Source organism: Gossypium hirsutum, chromosome D11 (genome assembly GCF_007990345.1).
Source record: "Gossypium hirsutum isolate 1008001.06 chromosome D11, Gossypium_hirsutum_v2.1, whole genome shotgun sequence".
Classification (NCBI taxonomy): Eukaryota; Viridiplantae; Streptophyta; class Magnoliopsida; order Malvales; family Malvaceae; genus Gossypium; species Gossypium hirsutum.
The window spans coordinates 52,896,012-52,908,848 of NC_053447.1; the positions used below are offsets into that span (position 1 = coordinate 52,896,012).

Consider the following 12,837-nt stretch of genomic DNA (forward strand, 5'->3'; position numbering starts at 1 on the left):
TCCTTGGTGACCTGGCCCTGCTGCTGGCTCTTCCTAGGCGGTAGATTTGTTGGCTGCTGGTATGTCAGCCATGACGGAATTGAGCTCTCTGGTCACTCTCCTCTCCCCCTTGTGGTTAACCTACACCTCTTTACCATCCAGTATATCCAATAAATAAATGGAATCACATAAGATTCTGCTGTTACAATTAATCATCTGTCAAGCATGTGTAATAATATTTCATGGACATAAAATTGTTGATTAAGTTGATTAAGGTTGTAGCAATCTGGTCTTATAAGGGTGTGAATATAAATTCAAACTCTAAAAAGTACATTTATTAAGAGGACTTTATCTTAAACAATTTAAACCAAAAAAATAACACCTTATCTAATATAGCTTGAGATATCGTGGTTTTACACCCAGAAGCAAGTTCCTCCTTGTTAGTGTTATGAGCTGTGTTCAAGCAAGATCAGCTGAAACTTGAGCAACAAGGCTCGAGACTTGCAGAAGAAACAAAACAGTTTTCAAGAACAAAATTAAGCTTCTAGGAACTGAACAATGAAAGCAAAAGAGAGAGTATTGGATGAACAATTTTTTTGAACGAATATTCATTAAAATGAACAATGGCTTAAAGCCAATACAAATACCAGACATGAGCTGGTCAGCATAAGCAAATCAGCACCTAAAACACTACCTAACTCCACTAATTACATTGTAACTTACAAAACCTTACTTGCACACATAGACAAGCTGATTTTTCATCTTATCAGTACCTAAAACATCAGGTACAACTTGTTTTGTTTTCAACTAAGTTACAAATCATCAATTCAAAAATAACAAAATGAAACAGTGGCTTGATCTTCTGCTGCAACTTCACTGGCTCGAGCTGTTTCTGGTGCAACAAGCAGCATGCTGGCCAACTTCAACACTCCTCGACAAAACCATTTACTTGTTTAAATACAACTAGTAAATTGTTGTGATCCTCTTAACGACACATTTATTCTAGAATCTCATATACCTCAATATATAAAATCAAACTTATTGAAAGAATCAAACTTCAACACTTGTGTTTTTTTTTAAAAACACATGGTTGCAGTACAGGCTAGCATGGCGAAAATAATAGACTTGTAAGTAACTCTACTTGGCATCTTGCCATTGTCATTCCTGAAAAAGAGTGCTTGGTATACAGGCAAGTTGATTGTAACCAAAACAAAGCAGAGGAGAATTTGCAACCCAAATTTCTCCAAAACCTGTAAGTCCTCATCTACATCCAAGATGACCTTCTTGAGTGCCCCAAAGATACCAAACAAATTCAACATTGCAAGGGTGGCTAAAATATCAAACATTGGTGAAGTAGCACCAAACTCAATCAACTCTCCATCATATCTTTTCAAGGCTTCTTTATCAGCTACTTTGGCAGTGACAACAAAGTTTAGCCGTGAATATCCTAATAGCTTCGAGATGGTTTCAAATAATGCAAAGAAGTATGCAGATGTTCTATTGAACAACCACATCCTTTGATCATTGCACCAACCTCGGAATGTGCCTCCGCACCATAGAAATTCATTTAGGCTATATGCACGGTGTACAAAGGCAACATATGCAAATGGGAACACCCAGGGGCTTGATATCTGCAGGTTAGCATGGTTTTAGGATCATTCCATATAGCATCCTACGAGATAGATAGTTAAGAACCTAGGAGCTTCATACCTTAGGGAACAATGAGATGCCTTTAAGCAAACAAAGACATGGCATAACAACAATATACAACGTAGCCAAGCAGTTTGCAGCCCATAAGTTGTACGGACAATAAGCAAGTCGAAGCTTAAGAGGGATCTTTTTATATCCATATAACAAGGGGCAATATCTCGATAGGAAAACTTGAAGGTGACCATCCATCCATCTCTTATGTTGGACAAGCGTCTGTAATAATGTTATTGGTGCAACTCCTAAGAAGCCATCTCTTTCAGGGCTTAAATACATAGATTTCCAGCCTTTACATTGTATATTCAACCCTGTAATTATATCTTCCACTAGAAAGCCATATATTAAACCCATCTGCAGTGAAAAACTTATTTTCATTACTATTAAGAAATGTTCAAATCCATGTCTACTTGCCTATGTTAATTAGGTGATAACCTATTAGATTCATGCATTATCCTTAAAATGTGACATTCAACAAGTTAATACTTAAAAATAGAAAAAGAGACTATAATTAATGAAATTAGAACTCAAACCTACTTAAACGTCACCTCTTACAGCTAACTTGAATTAATCAGCTAAATAAACTATAATGGTTCATGTTCATTTGTGTATTCACGTAAGAATGAACAAAATGCACCTCTTTTCCCCATGTTGTGTTGTGTTCAAAGGTACAGCTTGCAAGAACTTTACATGTTTCTTCAAGGAAGCTCGCACTTTCATCAGCCTTTGTATCACTTACTTTCTTCCAATCAACTTTATAGTTTTTCTCATATTTCTTCCCACAGAGAGCCTCTCTCCTGTGAAAGCATCCTGAGCCATTGTAGCATGGTCCTCCAATTGCATCAAGTCCATGAAGCTCCAACTTAAACAACACAGACAGATCAAATATAACCAAAATGAAAATCAATATCAAGATTATATACCATATGATTATATTAATTATTGTTTGCTTGAAACCTTTCTATTAAAGACTGAATTACTTACTTGTTGCAGTACTCGAAAAGAGCTAGCATAAATTTCATTTTTTGTGAGATTATCGAAACTCTGAAGAAACTGTACGTAGGCAATCTCATCTCCCTTCTTTTCATCCATGAAAAGGCACAGAGAGTATTTGACTGCCTTTGAATTGTTGGCATACGTATCGCAATCCACATTCAAAATAATTGGACCATTGCTTATCCTTGATGAAACCCTTATCTAATTGTCACCATAAAACCAGTTAGTAACAAGCAAATTAAATTACTTTCAAAAAAATATTTATATATAATAAGTTTAAATATTAAAAAAAAAAGTACTCAATTAAAAGTAAATAGTCATCCTAACCCCAATTGCTCTGACTATCAAAAGGACAAAATTTGATTGTTCCCTCTGATCAAATTTTTTTCCCAGTCATTGACTTAATTATTTGAAAGTATATGTTTGATAACTTAATTGTTTGCAATAAAACAGTAAGAGTTTGAATGCTCATTTAATTTTATGAGCTTTTTATATGTACATATTTAGGCCTATATAATATTATATACTTACAAGAGCATTCATGGATCCAGCTTTGAAATGGTGGTGATGTTGGGGTCTTTTCTCTCTTGCCAGGTACACTAGAGTTGGCAAAGGGTTTCCTTCAATATCCACAGCATTGGAGTCTCTTCCATCAATTAGGATCTAAGAAACATTAATTAAAGCATCATTAATTGATTAAGCTCAACTATTCGACTTTAATTAATTAATTGAGAGTTATGAAACGAGTAATTACTTGAAGAATGGTTTGATGATCATGTTTGCTTAAAACGAAGTCCCATTCACGAAATCCTTTGTGTTGTTTACGAATGTGATCTGGAATTCGGTTCAACTTTATAGTGGCTTCAATCCTCATTTTCATTTCCTCGTATAGTTTCTGCATAAGTATTAACAATATTATATATATAAACACAAACATATATCCACACCTTTGATGTGAAATGCTACAGCAAACAATGTATGTATTTATGCTAAAACCCTGAAACCTAAATACGAGACTTTAGACCCTAAACCTTTAAATTCAAGATTCTAGATATGAGATTATCAATATTTATTTATAATAGTTATAATTAATGTTTGATTATGTTTAAATAAAACTATTTGTGTTTATTTACAAATCCTCCATTTTTTTTCTTTAATTTAATGATGATGTGTCATATTATTATTCATTGATGGTGCATGAGACTTATGCGCTCATGGTGCATCAAATATTCCTAATTTAGGACCTTATATAGTAAGATTTATATATGTTAATCTTGTTCTACACTTAGGTAGGCTTTGTCTTACTAAGAATTTCATTTAGGCCTAATAATCTTTTGATGCTATTCTTTTAATGTGGTAATTGTATTATTTTTGGTCTAATCTAGTATTTGTGTTTGACAAAATTTATATATTTTAGTATTCAAAGCTAATGATATTATCTTTTAGTGTTCAATTCAGTTTTTAGGTTGAATTTAATAAAAGTTAATTGATAATATTATTAGATTTAAATTTTTCAGAAATTAATTTTAATTATAAATTTGTTTAATTTTACCTTTAAATTGTTAAATACAATCCAATGAATATAATTTAATTTAAATTTTACTTTTTTATTATTTTTATATCAACTCAACATTGACCCAATAAAAAATTTACTTAAAAGTGTTGTTATTATTTTTATATGAATTATTAAATAAAACAACTAAAAATATTAAAAAAATAAATACATTACCTTTTCACCTAAGATTCCATTATTGTTTAACGATAAAAAATGCAATGACACATATGTTTATATATTAGTGGAAAGCGAACAAATATTAAAATTACCTTAACCGAGAGCCAGTTGTCAGCATCATTGAGTGGTTCAGAAGCTGTCCTAAAGTAGGCCTCAGGAGATGTTGGTTCAACTCTGAACTTCTTGCAAAAAGGAAGCCATGTCTTGGAGAAATTTGCAGCCTCTAACATGGCATAAAACGTCAAATCCGATCCCCCATCATCTGACAAATAGATGCTTAACTTCTCAGGTGGATAATCATATGCCATCACTGATAAAACCGTATTCACCACCATGCTCGGTGGCTCTATCAACGGATCCGCTGTGCACACAAAGATGTCGATGCCCGGTAATTCCTTTTCGAACCTTTTCAAGATTAAATTGTGAATCATGAAAAACGAAACGAATTAGCATGAATAGTTTCTGTTAACAACATAATGAAGATATGTATATATACCTTTGAGAGAGCCTTTGTATGTACGGCAAGCGGTAGACAGAGTTCCATCTACTAACGGTGGTGAGAAACCAATAAAAACAGAACCATAGCTCAGAAAGAAACTGTCCAATCCAAATCCATCTCTCAGCTTTTCCTCCGACTGGGAAAAACATTACTCTATACATAACAATGAAGCAGATGCCGAGAAAGATTGAGGCTGCAATACACCTGAAAAGGACTCGTCCTTTAACTTGCTTTGTTTCGAAGAGTGGAACATAACTACATTTTGCCATTTCTGTAATTGCTAGATCTCAACTAGTTCTGCAGATGGTGCTAAGATGGAAGCTGACCATTGACTTTATAATGTCCGATGCTATGCTTTTCTTTTACTTAAAAAAAAAAAACAAATATATTAAACTTCAGGTGGCGGCTGCACCTCCATTATTTATTTTTTGGCCCAATACTAGTATTTCTTTGATATTTATACAGGTTGCGTCATTTACTATAGCTCCACCAAAAATTTAATTTTTTTAATTTTATGATTGACGTGACATGTTGGCAACGTCAATTTTTTTGCCTCTACCAATTTTTACTATTCATTTCAGGTCATTTACGTAAAAAAATAAGAAAATGAATTATTTTTATAATTTATTAAAATTTTAGGGTCATTTTAATAAAAAAACCGAAAAAATATAATATAAGTGATATTTTCTTGACATTATCCTTTTGTTCTTCTCTGTTATTGGTGACTTGGATATTCTTGATCCCCAAGTTTAACGAACTATATAGACCAGAAAAAGTTAATTTTCATAAAGAAGGGTTTTGAAGTTTGACTAGAAGTCCAAACTAAAGCTTGGCGACACCCACCGATGGCTTTCGTCCTCTTACACTATTTTGATTTGAATTTTATTTTCTATTATTTTTTACACAATGAATTTTATTTCTTGCCGTTCACTGCATTTAAATTATGGGACGTAGGTGAAAAAATATGTACAATAAAGTTATAAAAAGTTAATATAAAATTAAATGTGGTTTTGATTGAAATGGTAAAATTGATATAATAAAATTTATGATATTTTAAATTTAAATTTTATAATTATCTGTATATATACTTTTTTTTTAGATTTATTAATATAAAAAAGATATAAATACCCTCGAAATAATATTTATTACTTTATAAAGAGAAAAAAGATTTTTGATAATTTCAAAATATAAATATAGATATAAAAGAAGCTAATGGAAATTTGTTTTATAAAGGAAACATATGTTGTGTGGATAAATAAGAAACTCTTATAGAATGTAAATGATTGAGTCTCATTATAATTTTATTGAAAAGAAAATTGTATTATTAAAAATATGAGAGTGGTTTTTTATTTTATTTTTTTAAAATAAACTATTTATATAACTTCGAAGTATTTTGACAAATTTCGTTCAAGATGTTTTCAATTTTCAAAAGTCACGAAATTTAAACTAGAGTTTCTTCAAATAATTTAGATCTAATCTGAAAATTTTCAACACAAAATTCAAATCACAAAATATTTTTTTAACTTTTCTTAATTTTTTTAAATTTTATTTTTTTCACTTTTTCGATCACTTTTGTTGGGGAATTTTTTTTAATATTCTAACAGAGTGCCAAGAATCATTATGTAAAATTTTAGATCGTCTGAAAAACGTTTACCCGCTGAAAAATATTTTTCCCAAAAGCTTTCTAGATTAGAAAAAATTGTTTTAAGGTTGTTTGGTGGAAATCAGTTTATAAGAACACAAATAACACCTAAAACGCCCAAGAATCTGATACCAAATGATACGAATGAGTGCAAAACAAGATCGTAAGTTTATCTAAGTCGTAGATTTAACTTATGGCTGGTGTGTCGTCGAAAGCACCAAATATAACCTTTCCCTAAGAAATAACGAAAAGAATAGCATAAGGGAAGTAGGGTCAAATCCTCAGGGATTGGATCGCTACAGCTTCTTGTTCCTCGAATTCTTGGGCGCAGTCGTGCCCAAGAAAAACGTCTGACCTAGAAAAATAAATAAAAAAATAGAATTAAGAATATAGAAGAGTTGAGATTAAATAAATTAAAATCGCAATTGTGAAAAGAAACAGAGTTGAGAAAAGGGGGTTTTCGATTTGAAGGATTCTAGCCTCTGTTTATCTCAATTCTCCTTTGGTTCAATCATAGACTTTTAGGTGGTTCTTCTCATGACCAAATAAGTCAATTATAGTGGAAGAGGACACCTACGACCACCATTTCCACTTTAGGTTATAACCTTGCAATCTAGAGGAACTTGACTCTAGCCAACCGTCACTCCTGTGGGACCGTCTTACACTAGATCATCATTTCTCAATGGCGAATGTCACACCATTTCGTCTCTTGGGCTCGACAAACTCTGATGCAATAAGTTAGCGAACCGACTGTGCAACCTTCCCAAAACATACAAAGTGACCATCTTTGCACAAGATGAAAAGATTACTTTTGGAAGGACATGGACGAAAGCGCTAGTCCCGTAATGCGGAGAAATGATGAATACTCATTGAGAAGGGTTAAGTGGGGGTTCTAAGCCTCATGAACTCAATTTGAGAAATCTTGATAACCTTCGGTTAGACAAGTTTAGTTACTCATGCTCTTTGGGAAAAAAAACATAGGTTTAATGAAACAGAATTTTATTGGAAAGAAAAAGAAACAAAAGGCTAAGAGCCTTAGGGGGAAGGAATTTTTTTACAAAAGTGATGAGTGAGTATTCATGTCACTCCATCCCCTATTTATAGTACATGAAAACCCCTAATTGGTTCCTATTTAAAACTCTAGATCATAATGTTTAAGAGATATAATTTGAAATTAAATCTAAACAATGCAATAATCCTAACAATAATCCTAAAAATAAAATTCAAATTTAAACAAAGGTTTATATTCATAAATCACTTCTTTGAAATTTTCCCCAAATCTTCCACACTTTGTATTTTTGGCACCACTTTTTCCCTATTTCGCCTGCTGACCCGTTTTGTCTTTAAATTCACGCTTTTTGCCCCCAAATTTTCTTGTCTTTAATTTAGTCTCTACAAGATAAAAAAAACCATAAAAAAACTAAATTAATAGGATCGTACTCAAAATATATATGTAATTAACACATAAAAGTAAGTCATTTTAGAGTATTGTCAATAAGTCATTTTAGAGTATTGTCAATGGCTCTAGACGTTCAAAAATAAACTTGAATTTTAACACAACCTGAAATGCAAATGAATCCAAGTCAAATAAAAAAATTTAAAGAACTCAATTAAATTGAATAACTAAGACAAATAAAATAGAACAATAAAGAAGAAAATAAAAAAGATAGATGAAAAAGGTGGAACGTGACATGTAGAAGTTCCTTAGAAACAAGAAGGATTTACAATTCCCTTCAAGCAACTCTAATTTTCCCTCCAAGAAAGAAAACTTGGCAAAAAATTTTAAAAATGATCCCCACAACCTGAAAGTTTTGTTAAAACTCTTCTAAGAGAAAACTTAAGAAAAATTCTTGAAAAAAAAAGCTCAAAGAGAATTTATTAACTCAAAAGGAAAGTTGAATAATAATAAATTGATTGTTGTACAATACAAAGACTCTTATATAAGCTAGCTAAATAAATCTAAGTAAAACTCTTAAGTATACTAGAACTCTAATTACCTCAAATAAGAAATGGTTGTAAACTAATCTTTTCTAAATAACTTAAAATACTTAATAGTTAAAAAAATTCGAAGTAAGGAAATAATAAAATAATAAAAATAATAAGAGCTAATCAATACAAGATTGGGCTCATATATAATAAAAATTAAGCCTAAAACTCGAACTTAATATTATTTAAACTCGAATTAAAAGTCCGAAACTCGTAATTTTCGTAATAATCTCATTCAGAAATTCTGGTCGCACAATCTTCAGTAAAACGGTTATAACTTGAGTTTCCGAACTCAAAATCGAGTAATTCAAAATGAGTTTTGAAGCTAAGAGATAGATCTTCGAACGCTATGTAGACATTTTAATCTAGAAATGCTTGGACCCCATCCAAAAATTTGTTGCAAGTTAACTAATCTTTTCAGCTTGAAAATTGACAACTTAGTTGAATTGACTTTAATACATTTCACCTATTATGTGCATATATCATTCCTTGTTTCCTCGAAAATATTCATCCTTACATACTGACTTTGATCGAATTTTGGTTTGATTTACTTGACCTTTGACCTTGTTGTTGAGCCTTGATGTAGCATAAGCTCATCAATCCATAAATTTAAAATTGACCCTTGTAAATTATGCACAGATCATAATTTAGCATATTCACATACATCTATAATTCAATTTAACCCAATTCAACAAAGTAGTTTTTAGTTAGGATAATTTTATATTTAATGCTAATAATCATGTCAAAGGATACGAAATGTAAAGTAGTTTTAAAGTCATCAAGTTATTTATGAAGTTATTTCTTAGTAACCTTAGTAAAATAGGACTTGGGCACATGGGAATCCACAAAACATACCAAAAAAGATATTGCACTGTAAGTGTGTTCCCACCAAACACACCAAAAGTATACCACTAGAAGTACCTCCAACTAGAACACATTAGAGATCTCATCAAATGATGAGTCCAATGGTCCATACAAAAGTGTCCAATCATGGAATAACATAGCAGAGCTCCAACTCCTAATGGAACCCATATAGAAATGTGTAAGGTCTACCGATTTTATTAGGGCATGAATGCCAAATCAAAGATTATATTCAAATATTAACAGAACAGAGGATTTCATTTATGGAGCATATCAGTCATAACCGAGAATGGATTATCATTTCTCATTTCCATATCAAAGGAGGGTCTTACAACCTTATATAATTGGAAGTTAGACTATCATGCATTTGCAACAAGGTTACGTATTCCTTTCTATAATTTAACATCAGAAAAATCATATAATTGATATTAATCCAACTTGCGTATTTCAAATCACATTACTGAATGGAGTTATATCATTTCAAAAGATTAAATGGTTAATCATGAAAAAAGAAACGAGGTAGCACGAATAGTTTTTGTAAACAGCATAATTAAGATATGTATGTATACCTTTGAGAGAGCCTGTGTATGTAAGGCAAACGGTAGACAGAGTTCCATCTACTAACGGTGGTGAGAAACCAATAAAAACAGAACCATAGCTCAGAAAGAAACTGTCCAATCCAAGTCCATCTCTCAGCTTTTCCTCCGACTGGGAAAAACATTACTCTATAAGTAACAATGAAGCAGATGCCGAGAAAGATTGAGGCTGCAATACACCTGAAAAGGACTCGTCCTTTAACTTGCTTTGTTTCAAAGAGTGGAACATAATTACTTTTTGCCATTTCTGTAATTTCCCTATCTCAACTAGTTCTGTAGATGGTGCTAAGATGGAAGCTGACCATTGACTTTATAATGTGGGATTATAGCACACTTTAATGCTATGCTTTGCTTTTACTTTTTAAACAAAAAATAAAATAAAATACATGAAGTAACGAAGATGTGGGTAAAAGTATAAGGTATGAATTTGTATTAGGAGTCAAATTATATTTTATTTTTTCACTTTAAAAATGAGTAAATTAGTCTCTATATATTAAATTAAAGAGCAATTTGATTAAAATTTATCCATTTGTACTGTTAAAAACTAGTTGGTTAACGGGATAATTAAGCAGTGACACATGTACCTCATGCTGAAATATAGAGATCAATTTTTTACGGTAGAAATTAATGGAATTTTTAACAAAAAAGTCAGTTTACTCCTTGATCTAATTTATAAGAATTAATTAATTTATTTTTTAAATAATAAAAAAAAGATAAAATATAATTAAACTCTTAATACAAAAACTTCAACAATAAATATGCTGCCTATTTTTTATGACGTCTATTATTTTTTCCCCTTTTAAGGAAGTTGTGACGGTGAAAGTAGAGAAAAGAGGGACGAATGAAAAAAAAAGTAGAAATAAGAAATAAAATTAATTTTATTCTTAATCATTATATTTTCGACCCATTTAAAATTAAATTTTTTAGTTTTAGTTTTATTACATTTAATTTCAATTTTTAGTTTTTTCACCATTTGAATTGCAAATATTAACTCCATAAAAAACTTTCATTAATTTAGATTATCTAGCATTTAAAAAAGATGTCGTTCATAAAGTCAAGTAAAAAAAATTACTTTCACTCTATATCTTTAAATAGAGCTAAAGAACTTGACAATTCCAAAATTAGAAAGAAACATTATTTTCTTATTTCACCTTTCACACTTGTAATATTGGTCACATGCATAATTTTTTTTATTTTAAAAATAGTACTTAATGCAATTTAATAAAGTCTTTTGGTAGTGCAATTAATTGAATTTTAATTATTAAATCAAAATAATAAATGAATTGAGTTATTGAGATTAAAATTGGAGAAACTAAATTTTATAATGTTTAAAGAGTATAGAGATTGACAGTATAATTAAACAAAAGAAAATAAAAGGAAGGAAAAAAAAAATAGAGAAGACTGAATTATTGTAAGTGCCCATTCTTAAATTTTTCATCCCATTTTATTTTCAATATTTTTCCTTTTTTTCAAGAAAACAAAAACAAGTGTGAAAAATTAAGATTGAATCAAAGTTGTTGGTGGATCAATTTCATTGACGACATCTTTTATATAAAATTAAAGACACAATGTAATAATTTTCTACTTTATAGGTTTGTCTTCATGACACGTTTCTGTCCGTCTCTGTGACATGTTTTCCATCCATCGTTGTGGCATGCCCTTGATTTTTCTTAGTTTTCGTCGGTTAATACCCTTAATTCGTCTTTGATACTAAATTGGGGTTACAAAGTGTTAAAGTACAGATCAGAACATTCATCATCAAACAGAAATAAAAAAATATATAAAATAAATGATAACATTCAATAGTTTATAAAAATCAGGATAAAAATATATTTACGAGCCTTAAATCAAGCTTACAGGACCCTAAAAGTAGTTTGGGAACAATTCGGGACTAATTTGAATTACAACAGAAAAATATGTAAAAAATTAAAAATTTTAGAAACAGGGGTCACACGAACGTGTGGAATAGCCCAGGCCATGTGGCTTCCCCACACGCCCGTGTGGCCATTAACTATGACTGTGTGAAAAATCCTGCACTTAAAAATTAATAAGACTCATGGTCGTGTGGAATAGTCCAAGCCATGTGCACCTTGAAAAGCTTTCAAAACAAGGCAATTTTTCATCTAACACTTACGTTCCAAGCCAAATCAAAATAAATCATTTCCATAGTTTAAAAACACATTTAAACAAGCCTAAAACATGGCAAAACATTCAACCTAAGTGACTAACCAATGTGTCCTCATTGACACCACAATTCAATTATCAACCTCAATTCACTTGACACATCAACTAATTTGCATTCAAATTCATAAGTTCATATATAAAACTCACGCCAAGCTTATCATTTCTTCTTAATCATTCACATTCATTCATACCATGATTCAAACACTTAAATAGAGTTTATATTACATGACCAAAATAACTTTATATGAAAATTTTCACACCAAGATTAAAGGCACATACGCAAGTAAGCTTATACCAATCTTAAAACATAACATTTGCAATAAGTATCTAAACATATACAAAAACACCTATTACATGCCACATAACCCAAAATAAACATTTCAAAATCTACCAAAATGTATCTGGATATGTGATCTTCAAGTTGATCCGATCGTCTGACTCCACAAAACGTTATTTATAAGGAATAGAAAGAACACGAGTAAGCTTCACTAGAGCTTAGTAAGTTCAATGGTTAAAACGATAAAGCTTACTGAATTAAATATAACAATTTTAATAATAAGATTAAAAGTCAGAGTCTCCTGTCAACCACAATCCATAACATGTGAGTTTATACATAAACAAGTACGAGATCATTCACTATCAAGCCGCAATGCTATCA

The 12,837-nt window shown here is 30.9% G+C and overlaps 1 protein-coding gene across 1 annotated transcript; it reads right to left on the minus strand.

The window, feature by feature from the left end:
* Positions 1 to 558: 558 nt before the first annotated feature.
* On the minus strand, positions 559 to 5,383 carry LOC107935218 (cellulose synthase-like protein E1). The gene is made up of 8 exons (XM_016867783.2): positions 4,908 to 5,383; positions 4,504 to 4,816; positions 3,434 to 3,574; positions 3,211 to 3,342; positions 2,668 to 2,880; positions 2,321 to 2,545; positions 1,690 to 2,037; positions 559 to 1,610 (listed from the first exon to the last, which is right to left on the minus strand). The coding sequence occupies exons 1-8, from the start codon at positions 5,177 to 5,179 to the stop codon at positions 1,056 to 1,058; spliced, it is 2,199 nt and encodes a 732-aa protein (XP_016723272.2). The 5' UTR covers positions 5,180 to 5,383; the 3' UTR covers positions 559 to 1,055.
* Positions 5,384 to 12,837: the final 7,454 nt, after the last annotated feature.

Excerpts from the sequence above, each read along its gene's own strand:
- LOC107935218 (XM_016867783.2), bottom strand. The coding sequence starts at position 5,179 with ATGGCAAAATGTAGTTATGTTCCACTCTTCGAAACAAAGCAAGTTAAA. Across the intron at positions 3,343-3,433 it reads ATCATCAAACCATTCTTCAA|ATCCTAATTGATGGAAGAGA; the intron begins GTAATTACTCGT and ends AATGTTTCTTAG. Across the intron at positions 1,611-1,689 it reads GCATCTCATTGTTCCCTAAG|ATATCAAGCCCCTGGGTGTT; the intron begins GTATGAAGCTCC and ends GCTAACCTGCAG.